We start from the raw sequence: 21399 nt of genomic DNA on the forward strand, positions 1-21399 counted from the left end.
CTTACCCAGGCTGCGAGCATTGGTGTATAGGCAATTCAGGAATTCCTCTTCATGTCCTTTTCTTCCTTGATTAGCTTTGTTCTCAACTCAGTTTTGCTGAATGCTTGTATCTTCCCTCTTTTTATCCTCTCCTTTTGCTATTAGTTTAATGTTTCTTAACTACGCGAGCCAGCTTCTCCCTGAGGAGATTGAGCCCTTCTGTTGAGATAGAGGCCATCAAAACTATACAGTCCCAATATGAACAGTGAGCAAATGTGCTGAGTAAGGTGGTGCCCGTTAACATAGCTACTTCTCAAACTGGAACTCTAAAGATCACACTTGCCATATTTTTTTTAAATATGTGCTGCATCTTTATTTTCATACACTGTCCAATCCTATACCGTTTAAACTATACTTCAGCTGAAGTGGCACTTAGCATAGCATGAATTCCACTTCAAGTGATGGTCCCGATGTGCATTCTGCTGTGCGTGCACATGCCCTCCATATGCCTGAGACTAGAAGTGTGTTGCTAGCAGTGTCCATTTGTCCGTGCCTGTGACCTTCTCCTTCTTGTGCACTGAACTAAGGGCATAAGGGGCAGTGCAGGCCTTCTCCAGTTCCTTTCTACCTCCTCATGATCAGAGAGAACCATTCAGTGTCCCTAGCATTTTCTATGGTCCTTAACATGTTACCTGTAAATAATGGTAAACGGTCTTTTTTTTACTTTCTAAATAGTTCTTTGTTAGGATAGTTTTAGGGATGGGTGGAAGTCTCCCTGTATCGCCCCTATACAGGGTGACTATTGTGCCCAAGAGCCTGAGATTCAAGAAAGATGTCTCCTGCCCCAGGCTTTCCCAGTCAATGATAACCACTTAAAGTGCCTCAATTGCCTTGTGCAAACTCATGTCCCCTTGAAGGGCAGCATTTGCTGATTCTTCTGCAGCAGAACTTGCCAAGGCCATGAGTATGCCTTCAAAGATTATTTATGGATTGCACAATGAGGCCCCAGGCTCAGCAGGCCCCCTTGTACAACAGGCAGAGGTACTGAGAAGCGCACTTCCAAGCACGGTGGCCTCTTCCTTGACACCATCAAAGCTGGATGAGACTCCATGACCTGCTGCAGGAGGATCAGAAGCTCAGAAGGGGCAAGGTACCGATCTCCTGGTTCCAAAGAGCAAGAGTGCTCTGAGATAGGCACCATCTGCAGGAGTGGGATCTACCATAATAGTGACAAAAAAGAATGCCCAAGCATCTCCTACACCAATAGTATTGTCGTGCTCTGATAAGGAATCATTAGCTTTCCCACAGAGTGCAAACTTCTCTAGCCTTGCAGGAGAACAGAGAACAAGTGTGCACAGGAGGGGGTTGGGGGGTGTCCCCTTTATTCTCCTCCCACTGGATAAGTCATTAATCACAGATGCCTCCTTGTTAAGGTGGGGCACCCATCTAGTTGAGTATACAGCACAAGGGATGTGGACTCCCAAGAGTCTCGGATCACATAAACCACCTAATAACGTATGCAGTCTACTAAGCCTGCAAACTATTCCTACCACTCATACAAACGCTACATATTCAAGTGATGTCAGACAACATGACAAGCATACATCAACAAACAAGGATGAATGAGCTCCATCTCTCTAGAAGATGTCAGTCTTTGGAACTGGTCAATGTTGACCACCAAATCACGCTGTAGGCAGTGCATCTTCCAGGGACACACAACACATTGGCAGACAGCTGCACCAGACACTTTCCCGAGGACTGCAAATGGAAGCAACATGATTCCATAGTGCAGAGCATATTTCAACAATGGGGGGGAAAGGGGGGGCAAGGTGCTTAGGTCTTGATCTGTTTGTGCATTATTTGTTCTCTTAAGACAAAATCTAATGTTCTGAGGGGCTTAAAGTCAGGGCTCCAGAGAGATGTACTACTTGTTTGTTGGTCAGGACAACTAACACATGCCTCTCAAACCAACCATTTTGCCTCAGGTTCTCAGGAAGATCAAGCAAGATGGATCAGTGGTCCTCCTGATTGCCCAGGCTATTCTGGTTCCCCAACATCCTTCAATGTCTGCATGCCATTCATCAGTATCCAATTCTCCCTTGACCTATTGCCTGACCTATTGACCCAGCATAGGGAGCAAGGTCAGGCACCCCAGTCAGGCTTTCCTCCACCTGATAGCCTGGCATTTGGGTGGGCGCTGAACCTAAAAAGGACATGTTTGAAAGCAATTCAGGCCATCCTTAACAATAGAACAAAGGATTCCACTAGAAAGTGCTACTTAGTTAAGTAGAAAAGGTTTTCTGTCTGGTGTCAGCATTGCCAGGTAACCCTGAGGATTCTGAGATCCATAACTTATTGGAATATCTTCTTTCCTTAAAGACTTAGGTCTTTCCTTTAGCTTCCTCTGGGTACACTTAGCAGCTGTCAGTGCCAGTCATCCTCCAAATGATAACCACTCCTTTTTCACCCATCCTGGGATGACTATTTCCTGAAAGGCCTATTCCATCACAGGATCTCAGCCTGATCCTCTCAGCATTAAGGCATCTGTTTGAACTCCTGGCCTTGTGCTCTTTGACCCACGTCTGTGAAGACTGCTTTTCTGCTGGCCATCACCTCAGCAAGAAAAGGATGAGAGCTGGGAGCCCATATGGCTGATCCACCGTACAGTATTCCATAAACACAAAGTTTCTTTGACTTCACCCTCAATTTATTCCAAGAGTAATCTCAGATTTCTGTCTGAATCAAACAATTCAGTTACCTGTCATCTTTCCAAAGCTGTATGTTACCGGGGAGGACTGGAGACTTAATTCTCTAGTTGTCCATCAGGCTCTGGTGTTCTACCTACAAAAAGAAAAAAATATTTCAGGAAATAGACTTTTTATATCCTTTGCTGACCTGATAAAAGGCTAAATATTCTGTTCGTCAAAGTGGATTTCAGGCTGCACTGCATTCTGTTGTGTTACAAATTAACAGACACTCCCTTCCATAAGGTGTGAGAGAGCCTACTCAACTAGTGCCAAGGCTGCTTTAGTAGTCTCACTGTGATGTTCCTCTCACTGAAATTTGTAAAGCAGCAACATGGGCTTCCGTTCATACCTTTACAAGATGCTATGTCCTGGTGCAAGCTTTGGCAGCTGACTCATCTTTTGGCATAGTAATTCTCCGGTCATCGGTACCACAGAGGTCCTCCATCCTCCTCCTCTTCAATGAATATTGTTTGTCACCTACCGTGGAAAACACATATAGACCATCATTTGAAGAAAGAGAAGTTAGTTACTTTGTACAGTAACTGGAGTTGTTCAAGGTGTGTGTTCCTCATCTGTGTTTCGCTGTGATGCTCTCCTTCCCCTCTGCTTCTGATCCTTTAGTAATAGAAAAGGAACTGGAGAGGGTGGTCGGGTCCATGCCTCCCCTTTATGATTTTAGTTTGGAGCATGAGGAGGAGGGCACAGGCGTGGGCCAATTGAAGCTGCTAGCAAAAATGTTCCAGTATCCAGTGCACAGAACACAACACATCCACAGTGGACTACATACAGGAACCACACGATCTCGAAGAATTCCAGTTAGTTACTGTACCAGATAAGGAATTTTTTTTTATGGGGGGGGGGGGGGGTACATTTTCACTGGTCAGTTTCATTAATGCTATTCAGTGGTGGGCTGCAGCAGATCTGACAAGAATCATGTCAGTTTCTTTCAGCAGCTGCCAGGGAATCTGGGGAGCATATTTTTTTTCAGAAACAGCATGTTTTGGTGTTTCTGAAATGAAATTGTTCAGAATTTCCAGTCTGCTGGAAATTTTGGAAAACTTGGTTTCAGTCCATGAAACAGACGCTCAAGAGTTTTGGCCAGCTCTACTGATTACTGTCATTTTCCTTCTCCGACTGCAGTCCTGATAAGGTTCAAGCACCTCTTGTTTACCAATTCTGGTTACGAAAGAACAGGAACAACATTCAAGGAAACAAAGGCAGCAGATTTAAAATAATTAAAGGAAATATGTTTAACAGTGCACAAGTAATCTGTAGAACTCATTGTCACAAGATATCATTGAGACTAAGTTTAACAGGATTGAAAGAAAGATTAGACATTTATATGGATATCATCTAGCATTACACTAGCAAGGATTAAAAAGTTTTTTGGGGAAAGAGGAAACCCTCATGCTTCAGGACATAAGACAACCTATAACTAGAAGGGGTAAGAGAAACGTTCCCTGTGGGCAGGTTATTTCTTAACTGTGTACTGCAGGGTTTCTTGTGACTTTCTTAGAAGTATCTGTAACTGGCCGCTATCATAGATAGGAATTGCTATGCCAGATCAGATCACTACTCCATCTCATTCAGTAACCTGTTCCTGTTGCTATTGTGTTAAACCATTAGTGCTGAAGAGGAGGCTAAAGCTAATGTATTATGTTCTCTAACGTCCTTTGTTTTGTATTTTAGCTTTTATCTGCCATGATAGTGGGGCAACTGTGCTAGCATATGCTCCAAAACATCAGCTTTTAATATCAGGAGGCAGAAAAGGCTTTACTTGTATACTTGATCTTCGCCAAAAGCAACAACGACAGCTATTCCAGAGTCATGATTCTCCAGTTAAAGCAATTGCTGTGGATCCTGCAGAAGAATACTTTGTTACAGGATCTGCAGAAGGCAATATAAAGGTAACTTTAATTTGGTGGGACAAGGCATTGTATAATTTTTTCATACTAAGTATTTGCAAAATTCTAATCCCTCTTTAAAAATACTCAACTAGAATTTTTCATTGCCAGGGAAATGGATCATTCAGTAGGTCTTAACTTTTGCACTTCCTGACTTCAGTGTTTAACTGTGCAACCTTGATGTTACCTTAATGGCATTTTTATAGTTAAATATTTATCAGAATATTAGTGATTGAAAATGAAGACCAAGTATGAATGTGCCGTTACTGTCAAAAAGATGAAAAACATCTGATCAAGCTAGGTGGTCTGAGTTTTCATTAATGATTTTCAGTGAGTTGAGAAAGCATAAACATTACTGATTATTTGTTTTAATAATTTTCAGGTATGGAGTTTATCTACCTTTAATCTTCTTCACACTTTCATCAATGAGCATGCTCGACAGTCAATCTTCAGAAACATTGGGACAGGGGTCATGCAGATTGAGACAGGACCAGCAAATCACATATTCTCCTGTGGAGCTGATGGAACAGTAAAAATGAGAATCCTGCCTGATCAATTTAGCCCAGTAAATGAAGTGTTGAAAAATGAAGTGAAATTTATGCTCTGATATTTGTCAATACTGCGTGTAACTTTTCTGATATTTTTCATGGAAATGCCAACAAATGTCATGTACCAATGATATTTTTACAATTGGTGCCACAAAGATTTTTGCTTTCCTGTGTTCATATTTATTTCCTGGAGCTTAAGTCCGTGATGCCTTAAAGATTAACAAAGTCCTTCAGATCTGGATTATATTGCCTAATGTAGGAATCATAGATGACTCTGTAAAATATATATTATATATATTTATAATGTATGTGCGCACACAATATGTTGCTGAAATTTTTTTTTTCCCCCCTTTTGTGGTAACCTCTCTGTTCAGAGCTTTTCTCACAATGAACACTTAGCCTTCTCCCAGGCCAGGTCCAGATGGAAACCTTATAGCACGATACCCCTTTACTCTGACAACTGTCTCCCTACAAACTTTTACTCTTTGGCAGCCATGAATAAGTATTTGCCCGTCTAGAAAATAAGCAAATCTCCGCCTCTGAAGCAGATGCTTATGCCATAGAAGGAACTGGCCCATGGGATGCTGATATGATGATCTACCATCACCCTCCCATTTGTGGAATCCAAGCTGGTTACCTCCGCAACTCACCCGAGCCCTTTTTCTCTCACCAAGGTATAAGAAACTGAAGGATATTCCATAACTTGGGTTTTCTATGCTATAGCTTGAAACACTGTCAGCAGAATGGCAGTCTTACCTTTAAAAAAGCCTATATTTTTAACCCTGAACTCCCCCTTTTCAAAATATGCAAATACATGGATATCTTCCTAATAAAACTGTATAAAGATTACATGTGTGAAGCTTTAATCTTGACTAGACAAACTACAGACAGGTGTGTATAGGATAAGAAATTAGAATTTATCTTTAGATAAAGGGTATTTATTTAAGTAACTGTAAAGAGAGGAAGCAACTTAAATATTTTACATTTTTTCCAGTGAGACTTTTGTATTTAGCCAAAAGATGCTGAATTTGTTTCCAGTACTTGTCTATCTTTCTAAGCACCTTTAAAAAGAAAAAAGCAAATAAAAATACAAGAGCGAAGTACTTGACCTTAGTTGTATAAAATATACTGTAGATTTACAAATTATATTAAAAAAATCAAAGAAATGTATTGAAGATATTGGGGATTTTTCTTTTTTGCCAAAATGTAAAATAGCATAACCTAAATACCTGACCAAAATATTAAAAATGCACAAAGCCTTTGAATCTTTTTTAACAAGCTAACACTGTTTCTGAAATCATTTTTGTTACTTTTCCTGACCTATTCCAAAAATGTAGAAATTTATAATTTGACTAGATACGAAGCTGATTAGTTACTCAAATGAAAATGGTATATTATTTTGTTAAGATACATTGTAAAATACAGCAACAAAGCAAGGAACAATATTTCATGTAAAATAAACTTGTCCGATTGAGGGGATAAACAAAGCATAGAAATGAAGGGCTTGTAAAATAAACTTTGTAATATTCTCAGGATACTTTTAAGAGTAGAATTGTCTAAAAATTTTGTAAATTGTATTATAGTTTTAAATGTATGTTTAGCAAATTGCCATGTGAACACTAAGATGGTTTTTATGCACATAACCTGAATTTACAAATTGTGCAATACAGCAAATTATTTTTTTTGCCCTATGGAGAAACCTGTGACAGCATTTCAAAATTGTTACAGCTGTTTAATATAGGGAAGAATAATTAAAGTTTCACTAACATTTTGTTCATGTCTTGAGACTAAGTTTAAAGTACAGTGACAGAATGGAAGTGGCTGGCTTAAAATGGCACCGTCTTACTCAATAGATCTGTGTGCATTATTATATCTGCTTAGTGACCAATATATTGGTAATACTTATTCCTGTTAGAATCACAAAGCTCACATAGCTATCAGTGGCTCATGCATTAACACAATTAAAACCCTGATCTTGTAAATGCTTAGGCATGTAAATAATTTTACATCCCCACTGAATTAACTGAGATTATTCAACTGTGCATAATTAAGTATTTTCACCATTTGGGCCTAAATTTCATTTGCAGAATTTGTTAATTGCAAACCAGAATAATGTAATTTAACTTTTCAGATTCCCAGCTCAGTTAAGTGCATTGGCAATTTGGGAAAGCCATCCTTTCACTTGTAAACTGAGCAGATTTGATATAGAAGTCATTCAGATGTTGAACTTCACTGTCACTTTAGTCATCTTTCTGAGCAGAACTGCACTTTTTTCCTTCAGTTTACTTGGCAAACCTATGTGCTTATACCAGAAAAGCAATGTCTGGGAACAAATGAGTATTTTCAGTGAAGTTTATAATTATCGTAAGCTAATAAACATTAAATTATGTAAAAACATGATGTATTTACCAGATGCATAATCTTTAAAATAAATGACCATGCAGAGACTCAACCTTTTAGAATGCCATTGTTGCAACTACTTTTTATAGATCATACATTTCATGATATCTGACAATTTCAATAAGTAATTTGTGTGTTGGTAACAAAGTGAGTTGTCTTTTGGTGTATTTGTGCCTTTTAAAAAGGAACACTGTCAACTTAAAATCTAGTCAATATGAAAAATTGAGTTAAAAGCAGTTTCGGTTACTACTTCTGGTCTTGACACACACACACACACGCTAATTTTTGTGCTTTTACAATAACTTTTTTCAATTTTTCTCTTGTGGCTTTGTAAGGAACCTAATGAACAGGAAACTAACTACAGTTAGATAATTGTACACAAAGCGGTGTCACATGCACAAATGAAGCAAAAAAAGTCATGTTTCATTATTTACAGTTAATATAGGTGTGGTTTTAAAGTCAGTCAATTTTAAGTCAGAAATGTAGGATCAATTTTTTAAATTTAGGTTGTGAATTGCAGTACTTAATGGGATCACATCCTTGTGTTGCTACCCAATCCAGTTCTGTTTCATGATCTGAACTAGTTTTGCACTATTGCCTTTCTAATTGATTTGGAAGCCAAAACCCTCTTGATTATCTACTCACATTCTGAGATAAGGTCACATGTAAAATAGAAAACCATGAGGAGCTACCTGAAGCTGCATACCTGTAGAGCAAAGGACGCTGTCTGAAGGATATTTGTATTTATTATACATTAATGTGGCATTTGAGAGATTTTCTTGTTCTACATTTTAGGAAGCTCAGCTGCTAATCATAGGAAATGAATACTTAAAACAATATTCAGCAAATATTGGGGTGCCCTTGAATTTGAAATGTTATATACCACCATCTTATTTTAAGTGTGAAGGAAACTGCAAATTATACTGTACCTGTCAATCCTTATAAAAAAGAGGGTGACAGTGTTCAAAGGGCACAGAATCACAGCTGGAGCATGGTCAAAGGGTAGGAGACTATTTTATTTTTACTAGAAATAGCCAGGTCACTTCTAAATCTCAGATTCAGCACATTGAACAAATAACTTTCTAAAAAATAAAAAAAACATGTAATTTTCTTCCTCCCTTTCTTCTTCTTGCCCTAAAATTCATTTTTGTTTAACTTGATACTGCTTTTCTTTTGCTCATATTAACTAAAGAAACTGTTCAGTTTTTTTAATATATTTTTCTTTTTCCTTGTACATTGCCACCATGCATCTCACCTATCTTTATTCTGTATATCTGCCTTTTTTCTCTCCCACCTTTTCACACTCTTTGTCTGTTACTGCACTGATTTCTTTCTACTATCCATTCTCCTCCTCCCCAACAATCATGCCTTTCAACCTGCCAAGGTCCAAATGTAGAACATCAGAAGATGCCCAAAATGACATAACATTGATGCAAGAGACTTCAACTCATGTGAGATTCATTCCTGTTGTGTAAATAACTATATAATCTTTAATTCTGAGGTAATTACCCAATAAATGGAGACACCAAGTTTCTAGGCAGTATAGGTAACTTTACAGCAGTGATTCTCAAACATTTGTACTGGTGACCCCTTTCACATAGCCTCTGAGTGCAACCCCTCCCCCTGCAATAAATTAAAAACACTTGATATATTTACTACCAGTATAAATGCTGGTGGCAAAACAGGGTTTGGGGTGGAGGCTGACAGCTTGCAACCCCTGCATTTGTGAATTCGTGCTTTACAGTGCCTTCTGTCCAAAATTAAGTACAGTTGAGGTATGCTCAACCTCTCAGCCATAGATTCCATTTCTATAAAACTAATCTAGTTCACAGAGATTTTATATGTAGAACAGTTTGAGAACCATGACCGAAAGACAATATAGACGCACAGAATAAATTGTCACTCCTATTTCACGTGTGGGGGCAAACAAGGATTTTCAAAAACACATTCTCAACTTTGTTACCCTTTCTTCCACTCCCTGCTGATTATCTGCTAGCATATGAATAAAAAAATTTCCACTTAATTCTGCTGTGAAATCTAACATGTCATACCAATGTTACCTCTGGCTCACTGGACCAGCAGGGAGAAAAGACATGAGGCACCCTCTCTGCACAATGCTGACATGAGGTGGAGGAACATGTGTGTGGGAGTGGGGGGTAGGGTAGGCCAGAGGACAAATCAAAGGCCCATCGAGAACAGCCCCTGGAAGTTGGGAGGTTGAAAGGGAGCACGGGAACAAAGAAAGAAAGAAAGGGAAAAACAAGAAACTAGAGCACAGGTGGGCAAACTATGGCCTGCAGGCCAGATCCTGCCCAGCTCCTGAACTCCGGGCCAGGCAGGCTAGCCCCTGGCCCCTCCCCCGCAGCCTCAGCTCGCTGCACTGCCAGCACTCTGGCCCACTGCTCCTGCTGGGCAGCACGGCTGCGAGCTCCTGCTGCTCTGAGCAGCATGGTAATGGTGCAAGGAGGTTAGATAAGGGGCAGGAAGTCCCAGGGGACGGGGGGGTTGGATGGGTCAGGGGTTCTGGGGAGGGCAGTCAGAGGGCAGGGGTGTGGATGGGGTCAGGGCAATCAGGGGGGTTGGATAGGGGGTGGGGTCCCGGTGGGCAGTTAGATGGGGAGGTTGGGGAGCAGGGGGAGGTTGGATGGGGGAAGAGGGGTCAAGGGATGGGGTGGTTGGATAGGCATTGGAGTCCCGGGGGCTTGTCGGGACAGGGGGGATTGGATAGGGGGTGGGGTCCCGGGGGGCAGTTAGATGGGGAGGTTGGGGAGCAGGGGGAGGTTGGATGGGGGAAGAGGGGTCAAGGGATGGGGTGGTTGGATAGGCATTGGAGTCCCGGGGGCTTGTCGGGACAGGGGGGATTGGATAGGGGGTGGGGTCCCGGGGGGCAGTTAGGGGTGGGAGTCCCAGGAGGGGGCAGTCAGGGGACAAAGAGCAGGGAAGGTTGGGAGTTCCGAGGAGGGCGGGAAGAGGGAGGGGGCAGGAGCCAGGCGGTTTGGGGAGGCATAGCCTTCCCCCTACCTGGCCCTTCATACAGTTTGGAAACCCCGATGTGGCAAACCCTGAACTAGAGTATGCTACGTTCAAAGAAGCCTCTAAGGATCAGCACTGCCAGAGGCACCAAGGTAAGAGGTTTCCCTGACCAGGCATCATACCTAAGTTGTGTTGTGGACAGCAACAAATCCAAATCACTAACCCTGTCACTGTGGCTGATTGGGGTTAATAAAATGCTATGATTGCTTATGAACTTATCTCCATCTGTGCAGATGGCTAGTAGATTCAGGCTTCCATGGGGCAATGCTAGTGAGTCCTCTGTAGGTTTCCTGGGCTTCTTGGTGCTTGGGAGAAATTCAAAGTTCCACTGCAATTGAAACAGGGCTCCTGGCACTGTAACTGACAAGCTTGCCTGGCTTCTGATCAGTTGAAGCAGAGCCACACACACAGTTCTGAGCCAGTCAGGAGGCAGAGTGCCCTGATCTGGGGTTCTAGGCCAGTGGAGATAAAATCAGACATATCTGCTTCCTCCCCCTGCCCCGATAGGGACAGTGGGTTGGTTTTTTTTTTTTTAAACTAGTTGTGTGGAAGAGCATTCCTGCTGTTGCTTTCTGGCTGACCTAGATGCTCTATTCTTGGCTTCTGACCAGTGGATGGGAAAATTTGCTCTAGCCTCATGGTCTACCACTTACCCTCCTGAGGTGGACTATTAAGGCTCTCCCCTACCTTCAGGGTGTCAACTATTAAGCCACCCCCGTTGCAACAGAACATGGGTTCTGCAGCAGAAAATGGGATGAAAATGGCCTTGCCAATGCATGACTTGTGCAACAAATCCATTATCATTAGCCTCCTGGAAAGCCTTAAACTGCAGTTTTGAGAGTACTTCCATGAAAAGGATCGGAAAACAGAGGCATGGATTAGAAATCCCTTTAATGCAGAAATGACTTTAAGTGCTGTTATGTCACTTACAGTGACAAACATTAATGGACCTTTCCTGTGATGAGACATAGATGCTGAGAATTTCTGGGCAATCTATTGCTAAATTCTGGATTTCTGTGCAAGGAGACTAACCACACCTGTCATCTGTACCTTTGAAAGCACTCATGCCATTTCATCCACCTACGTGTGTAAAGCTGGCTTGTCAGCACTGACTTGACTGAAAAATCAAATACAGGTTCCATCTCACTGTTGAAGATGACCTCCATCTTTACCTCAGCCACACAGAGCCCTGCTTCAAGGATCTCTGTTCATCAATACAAGCTCACCCTTCCCATTACGTACATATTTATTTTTATTTTTTACTGTTGGACAGAAAGATTGTCTTGCTATTATATTGTGAATTAAAGTATTTCATGGCTACCTTTTGTAGATACAGCCTTGTAATGCATTTTTTATTTAAAATACTAACTATTCTGAGTAACATAGGGCACTGGGGTCATAATTTTTCTTGTCAGAATGGGGATGCAGTGCAATAAAATTTGAGAACCGCTGGCCTAGACTACCAGGGAGAAACCACGGGCTTCGCTACAGCAGCTGCTCATACGCCTGGGCCCCCATTAAGCGAAATGCAGTAGGGGAAAGCCTGCACTCCAGCAACCATGAGGGAGGGAGCGACAACACGTGGAAGGACCATAACAAAAGACTCGCTCTGCCATCTCTGGGGATCAAACTCAGGACCTTCAAATTATGAAACTGACTGCCAACTGCGCTGAGGAGGCTCTACTGAAAGGCACTAGGTACTGCCATTTTGAGGGCCACTGGCACCTGACAGCATGGCACAATTCAGCTACAGGGTGAAACACAAGGACAGCTTGTGGCATTGCTGTCCTGTATGCAGACACAACCCCCTGGCTACCCTGCAGTTGGCCACTCCCCACTATCCTTGCTGCACATAACCAACCCTACCATCCCTGAGGAAGAGGGACAATGGGAAAGCCTTCCATGACTGAGAATCGAACCCAGTCCATGGCAATGAGAGCACCAAATTCTGACCAGTGATAAGAGGCAAGAAACTCCCCATCTGCACAATGCTGACACAAGCTGGAGTACCATATAAGTGAGATGGCAAGACAGGGACTGGCCACAGGATAGGTCAGGAGCCCATCAAGACCAGGCCCTGGAGGTTGGAGTCTGAAAGAGGGTGCATGGGATATGGAATAACGAAGAAGAAGAAAAAAAAAAAAGAGACCTGAAAGGGAAAAACAAGAGTTTGTGGAAGCTCCTTCACTGGAAGTTTTCTGTCTTGGATAGTTTAGACTCAACAAATTCTATATCTCTGAAGGTGGTTAGACGAGATGTGATCCCGTCTAACCTCATAGTTCTATGATTCTACGGTAAGACACTAGAACTTGCTGCATTCAAAACACCTGTCTGAGGATGAAAGCAGCCTCCATAGATCAGTCCTGGCAGAAGCACCAAAGCAGGGTCCTTGACCATGAATAGAGCCCATGGCCACCAAACGCTCACCACTTGACCATCAGGGAAGAACCATGGGTTTTGCTTGCGCAACTACTCATATGTGAAGCAAAACGCTGTAGGGGAAAGTCTGAAGGAGAAAGGGCCATGGCGAAAGACTCACCTTGCCTTTTCTGAGCATAGAACTAAGAAGGTTCTGTCAGAAGGTGCCAGGCATTGCCACCTCGAGGTCACTGGTACCTGACAGCACAGTTCAGTTCAGCTGCAAAACAAAATAAAAGAACAGCTTGCAGGGTGGATTTGATTTAAATCAAATTGATTTAATTCATGATTTAAATCACTAGTTAGGAAGACTATTTAATCATGGATTTCTACATAAAAGTGCATTCTTGTTGGTTGTTATAACTTTAAATACATATTCTTCACAATTCAGAGATAGATGTAGATTTCATTTTTAGAAGGTACACACTATACATTTTTAAAGTGATTTATTTTGAAAACTTTTCAGATTAGTTTTATAGCTATCTCAGAAAATGAATGGTTGTTTGGTTATTTCATTTACCAAAGGTAATTGAAGCAGATATTTATGAAGTCATTGGGAGGTGAACTCTCTCCAGTTCAACAGGTTAATCATTAATATTTGGAGGATTTTCTTGCCATGCTGTATTAGGAGGAGAACATCACCAGACACACATTTAAATTGTTTTAGTTAACTAAAACAACAACGTTATGTATTCTAGATTTTTTCTTCAACAGCAAACATATAAAATTTTAACAAAACAAGCACATGAATTTTTGAATTTAGTTAATCATTCAAGTTTTTTACAGTCAGGTTTATTTTTGTTAAAATTGTTTTTAACTAAAAGTTAAATTTAAAAAAAAAACCACAAAAATTAAATCGACTATGTCAGCCAGGTCAACATGAGAAACTTAAAATATTGGCTTCCGCAGCTAACTCAGTCGTCTTCACCTTCATTTTCGTGTTTGTTCATAATCTGGAAAAGAAAAACAAGCTTTCCTGCTTTTTTCAGATCCCAAATGATTTCTCAATTTAGCATAATTAGTCCAAAGGAAGAAAATATTCTTTCTACACCGGCAGAAGCTACTGCTGTTAAAAGTGAGATTATCACTTCAACAGTCTCTGAATCCAAGTGCTTAAGTGACTTCCACCAGTTCACTGGTGTGACTTTCTTTAAAACATCATCAGCAAACATATTTCTTGAATGGTTCACCCTATTATAGTTGACATTATGGAGAGATGATTGCTGGATGTCCATATCATAACCAACTCCTCTTCTTCAGCAGTTAAGGGTTTGACCCTGGTACCGAGCATTGAGAATATTTGCAAGAAAATGACCTGGAGATAGTGCTTGTCCCATTCTTTTTTTAATGCTTGTAATTTACCTCTGTCATTGCATATTTCTCTTTTTAAGATCTCACTCAGTTCCTTCCAAATTTAAACAGCGTCGGCACTAAAACAGCTATTTCCCTGCATTTTGTTCAAGGCTACAGAAATAGGCTTCAGCATGTGTTCAACATTTCTCTTAAGCCCAATGTTGAGAACTTTAGCTGTGACAGTGACATCTATTTTTTCACGATTTTGTTCACAAACTGTCATCAGATTAGGCCAGTTCTCGATATAGTGCTCAAAACAGTCCACTACTGAGTTCCATCGCACATCTTGTGGGAGAATTAGCATGGTTCCTCCCACTTTTTTCAGAGCAGCTGCTGCAAAGTGGTTGTTACGGAAGCACTGCAACCATATGTTATTAGCTTGGGACTCTCTTCACTCTCTTCTAAATAATTTCTTCTCATCTTGGATACATTTGCAGCATTGTCTGTGACCAAGCTGCATACTAGACATTTGCATTTTTTTCCCAGTTTGTTATAGCATTTACTGCTGCTTCTTGTAAGTATTCTGCTGTGTGTGCATTTCCTGATGTATCAGTTGTTTCTGTAAGGAAGACATTCCCTTCTTCTGTTGTCACACAAGCACATACAACAGGATCATTGTGGACATTGCTCCACCCATCAAGACTCAGGTTAAAATTTTACCCTCTAGACCTTCTGCACACTACTCAGTTTCTTTTTCATACACTTTATCCAGAAATTTGCCTGTGACATCTGCTCTGTTGGGTGAACTATATCCTGGTCTTAATGACTGAACCATGTTAATGAAGTGTGGATTCTCAATCATACAGAAAGGAGAGTTTGTTGCATAAACAAACCAGGCAATTTTTTCATCAATTACCTCTTTATGTAATCTGCTGGTTCTTATCACAAATTTATCTATTTTTTTTTATTCCTTTTTGTTACGGGTGTTATACTGAGGCTATGTGACATATGTGATGTGACTGAAACACTATCAGTGGCAGACAACTCTGAAACTATAGAAAATGATGGTGATCTTGAAGGTGGATAGTCTTCAGAATTCTGTATGTTGAGGAGGGATTCTCCTAAACAAAATAAGTCAATGCAGTTATTTAATTATTATTACCATACTGCTCACTGAGTATTACTCATTGCATTCACTGACACTCAGTACTACTTTAAAGGTGAAATTGTAAAAAGAAGATCTGCCTATTTCAGCTATTTATTTTTTATCACAAGTGCATCTAAAATGATAGTACCATAGAGTAACAACTATATTTTTTGCTCAAACATGAGAATTCAAGAATAGTTCAGAAGGAAGACAGGCAATCCTTAGGAAAGAAGTATGAAATAAAAAAGTTTACCAACCTGAAGATCTTGCATGTTCAGACATGTTCCTCTCATCATCTTCAACACTGCTTCCTCCTGAGGAGGAACACTTCTCATGATGTTGCTTCATTTGGGCATCCAGGCCTTGCACAGATGGCCAGGATCCCCTGGGGGACTAACATGAAGGGGAAGGGAGTCCAGGAGAGCTGGCTGTATTTCAAGGAACCCCTGTTGAGATTACAGGGACAAACCATCCCGATGAGTCGAAAGAATAGTAAATATGGCAGGCGACCAGCTTGGCTTAATGGTGAAATCCTAGCGGATCTTAAACATAAAAAAGAAGCTTACAAGAAGTGGAAGGTTGGACATATGACCAGGGAAGAGTATAAAAATATTGCTCAGGCATGTAGGAAAGATATCAGGAGGGCCAAATCGCACCTGGAGCTGCAGCTAGCAAGAGATGTCAAGAGTAACAAGAAGGGTTTCTTCAGGTATGTTGGCAACAAGAAGAAAGCCAAGGAAAGTGTGGGCCCCTTACTGAATGAGGGAGGCAACCTAGTGACAGAGGATGTGGAAAAAGCTAATGTACTCAATGCTTTTTTTGCCTCTGTTTTCACTAACAAGGTCAGCTCCCAGACTGCTGCGCTGGGCATCACAAAATGGGGAAGAGATGGCCAGCCCTCTGTGGAGATAGAGGTGGTTAGGGACTATTTAGAAAAGCTGGACGTGCACAAGTCCATGGGGCCGGACGAGTTGCATCCGAGAGTGCTGAAGGAATTGGCGGCTGTGATTGCAGAGCCCTTGGCCATTATCTTTGAAAACTCGTGGCGAACGGGGGAAGTCCCGGATGACTGGAAAAAGGCTAATGTAGTGCCCATCTTTAAAAAAGGGAAGAAGGAGGATCCTGGGAACTACAGGCCAGTCAGCCTCACCTCAGTCCCTGGAAAAATCATGGAGCAGGTCCTCAAAGAATCAATCCTGAAGCACTTACATGAGAGGAAAGTGATCAGGAACAGTCAGCATGGATTCACCAAGGGAAGGTCATGCCTGACTAATCTAATCGCCTTTTATGATGAGATTACTGGTTCTGTGGATGAAGGGAAAGCAGTGGATGTATTGTTTCTTGACTTTAGCAAAGCTTTTGACACGGTCTCCCATAGTATTCTTGTCAGCAAGTTAAGGAAGTATGGGCTGGATGAATGCACTATAAGGTGGGTAGAAAGCTGGCTAGATTGTCGGGCTCAACGGGTAGTGATCAATGGCTCCATGTCTAGTTGGCAGCCGGTGTCAAGTGGAGTGCCCCAGGGGTCGGTCCTGGGGCCGGTTTTGTTCAATATCTTCATAAATGATCTGGAGGATGGTGTGGATTGCACTCTCAGCAAATTTGCGGATGATACTAAACTGGGAGGAGTGGTAGATACGCTGGAGGGGAGGGATAGGATACAGAAGGACCTAAACAAATTGGAGGATTGGGCCAAAAGAAATCTGATGAGGTTCAATAAGGATAAGTGCAGGGTCCTGCACTTAGGATGGAAGAATCCAATGCACCGCTACAGACTAGGGACCGAATGGCTAGGCAGCAGTTCTGCGGAAAAGGACCTAGGGGTGACAGTGGACGAGAAGCTGGATATGAGTCAGCAGTGTGCCCTTGTTGCCAAGAAGGCCAATGGCATTTTGGGATGTATAAGTAGGGGCATAGCGAGCAGATCGAGGGACGTGATCGTTCCCCTCTATTCGACACTGGTGAGGCCTCATCTGGAGTACTGTGTCCAGTTTTGGGCCCCACACTACAAGAAGGATGTGGATAAATTGGAGAGAGTCCAGCGAAGGGCAACAAAAATGATTAGGGGTCTAGAGCACATGACTTATGAGGAGAGGCTGAGGGAGCTGGGATTGTTTAGTCTGCAGAAGAGAAGAATGAGGGGGGATTTGATAGCTGCTTTCAACTACCTGAAAGGGGGTTCCAAAGAGGATGGCTCTAGACTGTTCTCAATGGTAGCAGATGACAGAACGAGGAGTAATGGTCTCAAGTTGCAATGGGGGAGGTTTAGATTGGATATTAGGAAAAACTTTTTCACTAAGAGGGTGGTGAAACACTGGAATGCGTTACCTAGGGAGGTGGTAGAATCTCCTTCCTTAGAGGTTTTTAAGGTCAGGCTTGACAAAGCCCTGGCTGGGATGATTTAACTGGGACTTGGTCCTGCTTCGAGCAGGGGGTTGGACTAGATGACCTTCTGGGGTCCCTTCCAACCCTGATATTCTATGATTCTATGATTTCTTTGTTGCACTGTTTGTATTTTGTACGCATGCCTGTCTTACCCACAGGTAGAGGAACTTCATTAAAATATTCCTAAACTGGGTCTCGTTTAAAGCCTGCTGCCATTATAGGTTTTCCCTTCCAGTGAGAGAATGGTATGGTAGATCTCAAATCAATGAAGGCTACACTCAGAAAGACCTCAAGACTTCTGGAATATGCTGCTCAGACAGTTTCACTTTTGTTTCTACTGCCTGTCCCTCCCTTCTCACATTTGTCTCCAGACTTCTCCTTGTCCAGATCTATTCCGCCCCCAACAATCTTCTATTCATTGAACTTTTTGAAACTTTGCACTTTTAGAGACTCTGTGTACATAAATTTGCAGAGGGAGAATAGGGTTGAGGTCTGTTATTTCTCACCTCTATATATTTATTTATTTAAAAACATTTTTGCTGTTAACAAACATGTTACCTCTGGCAACACAAATCCACAGTTTGAGAACTGCAAAACTAAGCATCTCTGATGGCATCTTCTAGACTGAGCACTGAGTCCCATTGGGTAGATAGAAAGATTAACCTAAATAATCTATACAGAAGCCCCTGGAACCCCATAAGATTGGGTCCCTAATCCGTGAACTACTGGAACTCATTGACAATAGACTCTTAAACATTACATGAATATATTGTCTCATACTATAGAATTAGAATTTATAATCCCTATTCCATGATGAGATAGTTTTAATTAAGATGCATTTTAGCTCAAAGATATCTTTAGATAGGTTTTTTCCTCGAAAAATATTTTATCCAAAAAATCTGATTTAATTTTTAAAAATTATTGATTTTTATCCACCCTGACAGCTTGTAACATCAACTTCATATGGGCAGAAGCAGCTCACTTGGCACCCTGCAGCTGGCCACCTCCCCCCTATTCTTGCTGTACATACTCACCCTCACTACTCCTCAGGAAGGACAGCAAAAGGAAAACCTTACCCGACCCAGAATCGAACCTGGGCCATGGCAACGACACACCAAACCCTGACCACTTGACAACCAGGAAGAAGGAGTCAGAATTTTTCTCCACACAATATTGATACAACGTGGAGGCATATGTGGGATGGGCAAAAGCAAAGCTTAAGAGCACACTGAGACCAGGCCCTAGAGAACGGAGTTTGAAAAAGTGATGATGGGAAAAGAGGAATGAAGAAGAAAAACATGACATAGTTGAAAGGGAAAAACAAGTTACTGAAATCCACTACATTCAAAACACCAGGTCCATGAAGAAGCCAGACTTCAGGGATCAGCCCTGGTAAAGGCACCCAGGCAAGAGGTTTCCCTGATCAGGAATCAAAACTAAGCAGAGGCATTGAAAACACCAAACCCTGACCACTAAAGCCTCAGGGAGAAGCAAGAAACTCCCTCTCTCACAATGCTGCTAGGAGCTGGAAGAACATATATGTGGGATGGCAGGGTGGGAATGGACCAAAGGACAGGTCAAAGGCCCTTGAGACGGGCCCTGGAGCATGGAGTTTGAAATGGAGCATGGGGGAAGGGAAATTATGTTTTTCACATGAACTCCTGCTTTGTTTTAATTATTTCCTCTTCAAATAGGATATTTTAGTGTTTTAAAGAAGAGCACTATAGCTTCTTCTAATCTAAAGTAGTAATTCTTTAGTAACAGCACAACTTCTAAAATGAACTGCAGCCTGGCCATATTTCCACTAGTCCAGTTATTTATTTTAGAAATACAATCAACATTTAAAATAGTGTTTTAATACCTCAGGAGTTTTCATTTCAGTGATGCCAGTTAAATGGTTTAAGTTATGCATAGATATATCAGTATAATTTGGACAATGGACTCACTTACTATGTACTGAGGTGATTTCATATCTAATTCTAAAGGGAATTTCCCCTAGACTTACAACCAAATTACAAGGTTAACCTATAACTCATGACCTTAAGGATACCAAATATAGCTCCATGAACACCTCACGCTAGAAAACACGCCTTGTATTTTCCCCTCAATTTAATTTATAAGGATAAATACAATTCATGTTCATCTTCAGAAATTTAATGTGTATTTACTCTGAACACCTTTAGAACCTGTTTCTCAAGTTAGTAGCTTTGCTTGTTAACCAACATTCTTTATAAACTCATATCCAGCTGACTCAGTTTCACCCCATATCTTTAGTAGGAAAATTGTTTTTGTTAAAGCTGTTCAAAATTAAAGGAATGGGAACCTATACAGCAGTCAGATCAATCAAACCTGACAGCTACAAGTGAGTGCATAGGTGGAGAGGACAAAAGAATTGTTTTTTTAAAAAAATCTAAAAATATTTGTAAAATTTCAAAATCCCTGTTTTATAGTCACCTGATGCTGTATTCAGTGCCCTCCTCAGAGCTAATTTTTTGTTTTTGCTTGTGTAATTCTCTACTGAATGTGGAACAAATGGTGTGTAATGAACATGTGAATACAGTTCTTTTCAGTGGTAGTATTACAACGATGTTTGAGGGAAACCAGAAGCCTCATAGAAACCTGGAGGAAAACTCTGGTCACAGCTCAGCATAACTGCGCCACAAACCAGTGTCACCTGCTATTCTTTTAATATCCTATTTTCATACTGGTCCTGGGAGGGTCATTTGGAATTCTTGCAAGGACAGAAGAAGTGAAGAGATGAAGCACAGGACAGACTTCCACTGAATTGTAACTTTTAATAAATGTAATGACATTCACAAAATATAGACCACAGCTGTAAGGATGCACACTGGCTCTGCTGAGCACTATTACGGCTTTGCAAGCTCACTTGAGAGGGACTGTGGACGGTAAAGTACTGAGGATACTGGTGTAGGCATATCAGCTCTGAGGCAAGGAGAGCTAGCGGGGCAGCTAGCTGAAGGGTGAGAGTTTCCGAGGAAGCTCTTCCTTTCCACCTCGCTACAGTCCAGCACGCTCGCTCCTGCCTTTTGCTCAAAAACAAGGGAAAAATCATAGATTCTTGGACAAAGTTAATGCCTCCCCGCCGTGCGCGACCTCGCGGGCCCCTCTCTTTCATTTCCCACCCAGCGTTCAGAGGTATGCGGTCGTGTCTCCTACACGCTCACCTCCGCTCCCGGGCCTTCCCGGCAGAGGTCACAGCCCGCGGCAGGGTCAGAGCCGCGCAGCATTGCGGGGGAGAGAGAGAAGCGCTTTGGCGGGGCAGCGGGAAAGCCCGGGCGATGGCAGCTCAGGAGGTCGCCCAGCCCCACCCCCACTGGCCTCCTTCGCCCGCTCCAGCCCCCCCGCCCCCCGGCAGACGTTAACCCCTGCGGCACCTTGGCAGCGCGGGCGAGAACACGAACGACACAAATCTCAACCCTCCCCTTTTGCAACGAGCTGCTGTCCGGTCCGGTCCGGTCCGCCCGGAGCTGGCCCGCGTCCGCACCGGAGCCTCGGCGAGCCCCGACTTCCCCGGCCACCTCATC

At 42.0% G+C, this 21399-nt stretch overlaps 1 protein-coding gene and 1 long non-coding RNA gene across 6 annotated transcripts in view; one reads left to right on the plus strand and one right to left on the minus strand.

Annotated features, from left to right (window-relative positions):
* Window positions 1–7625, plus strand: part of DMXL1 (Dmx like 1) — a 142659-nt gene extending 135034 nt beyond the window's left edge. For both annotated transcript variants that reach the window (XM_037901597.2, XM_037901595.2), the window contains 2 exons: window positions 4416–4633; window positions 5013–7625. In XM_037901597.2, coding sequence (XP_037757525.1) covers window positions 4416–4633; window positions 5013–5237 — 443 coding nt within the window. In that variant the 3' untranslated portion in view covers window positions 5238–7625. The remainder of the gene's footprint in view (window positions 1–4415; window positions 4634–5012) is intronic.
* On the minus strand, window positions 327–21391 carry LOC119566536. 4 transcript variants are annotated; one of them, XR_006290897.1, is made up of 7 exons: window positions 21040–21222; window positions 15727–15783; window positions 13151–13249; window positions 4504–5148; window positions 3076–3203; window positions 2738–2820; window positions 327–671 (listed from the first exon to the last, which is right to left on the minus strand). It is a non-coding gene; the product is annotated as an uncharacterized LOC119566536 (long non-coding RNA). The 4 variants fall into 4 exon arrangements; XR_006290898.1 differs by lacking the exons at window positions 15727–15783; window positions 21040–21222 and adding an exon at window positions 21250–21391; XR_006290896.1 differs by lacking the exon at window positions 21040–21222 and having other exon boundaries at window positions 15727–15955.
* Window positions 21392–21399: the final 8 nt, after the last annotated feature.

The sequence above is a fragment of the Chelonia mydas genome, chromosome 5, assembly GCF_015237465.2.
Source record: "Chelonia mydas isolate rCheMyd1 chromosome 5, rCheMyd1.pri.v2, whole genome shotgun sequence".
Classification (NCBI taxonomy): Eukaryota; Metazoa; Chordata; order Testudines; family Cheloniidae; genus Chelonia; species Chelonia mydas.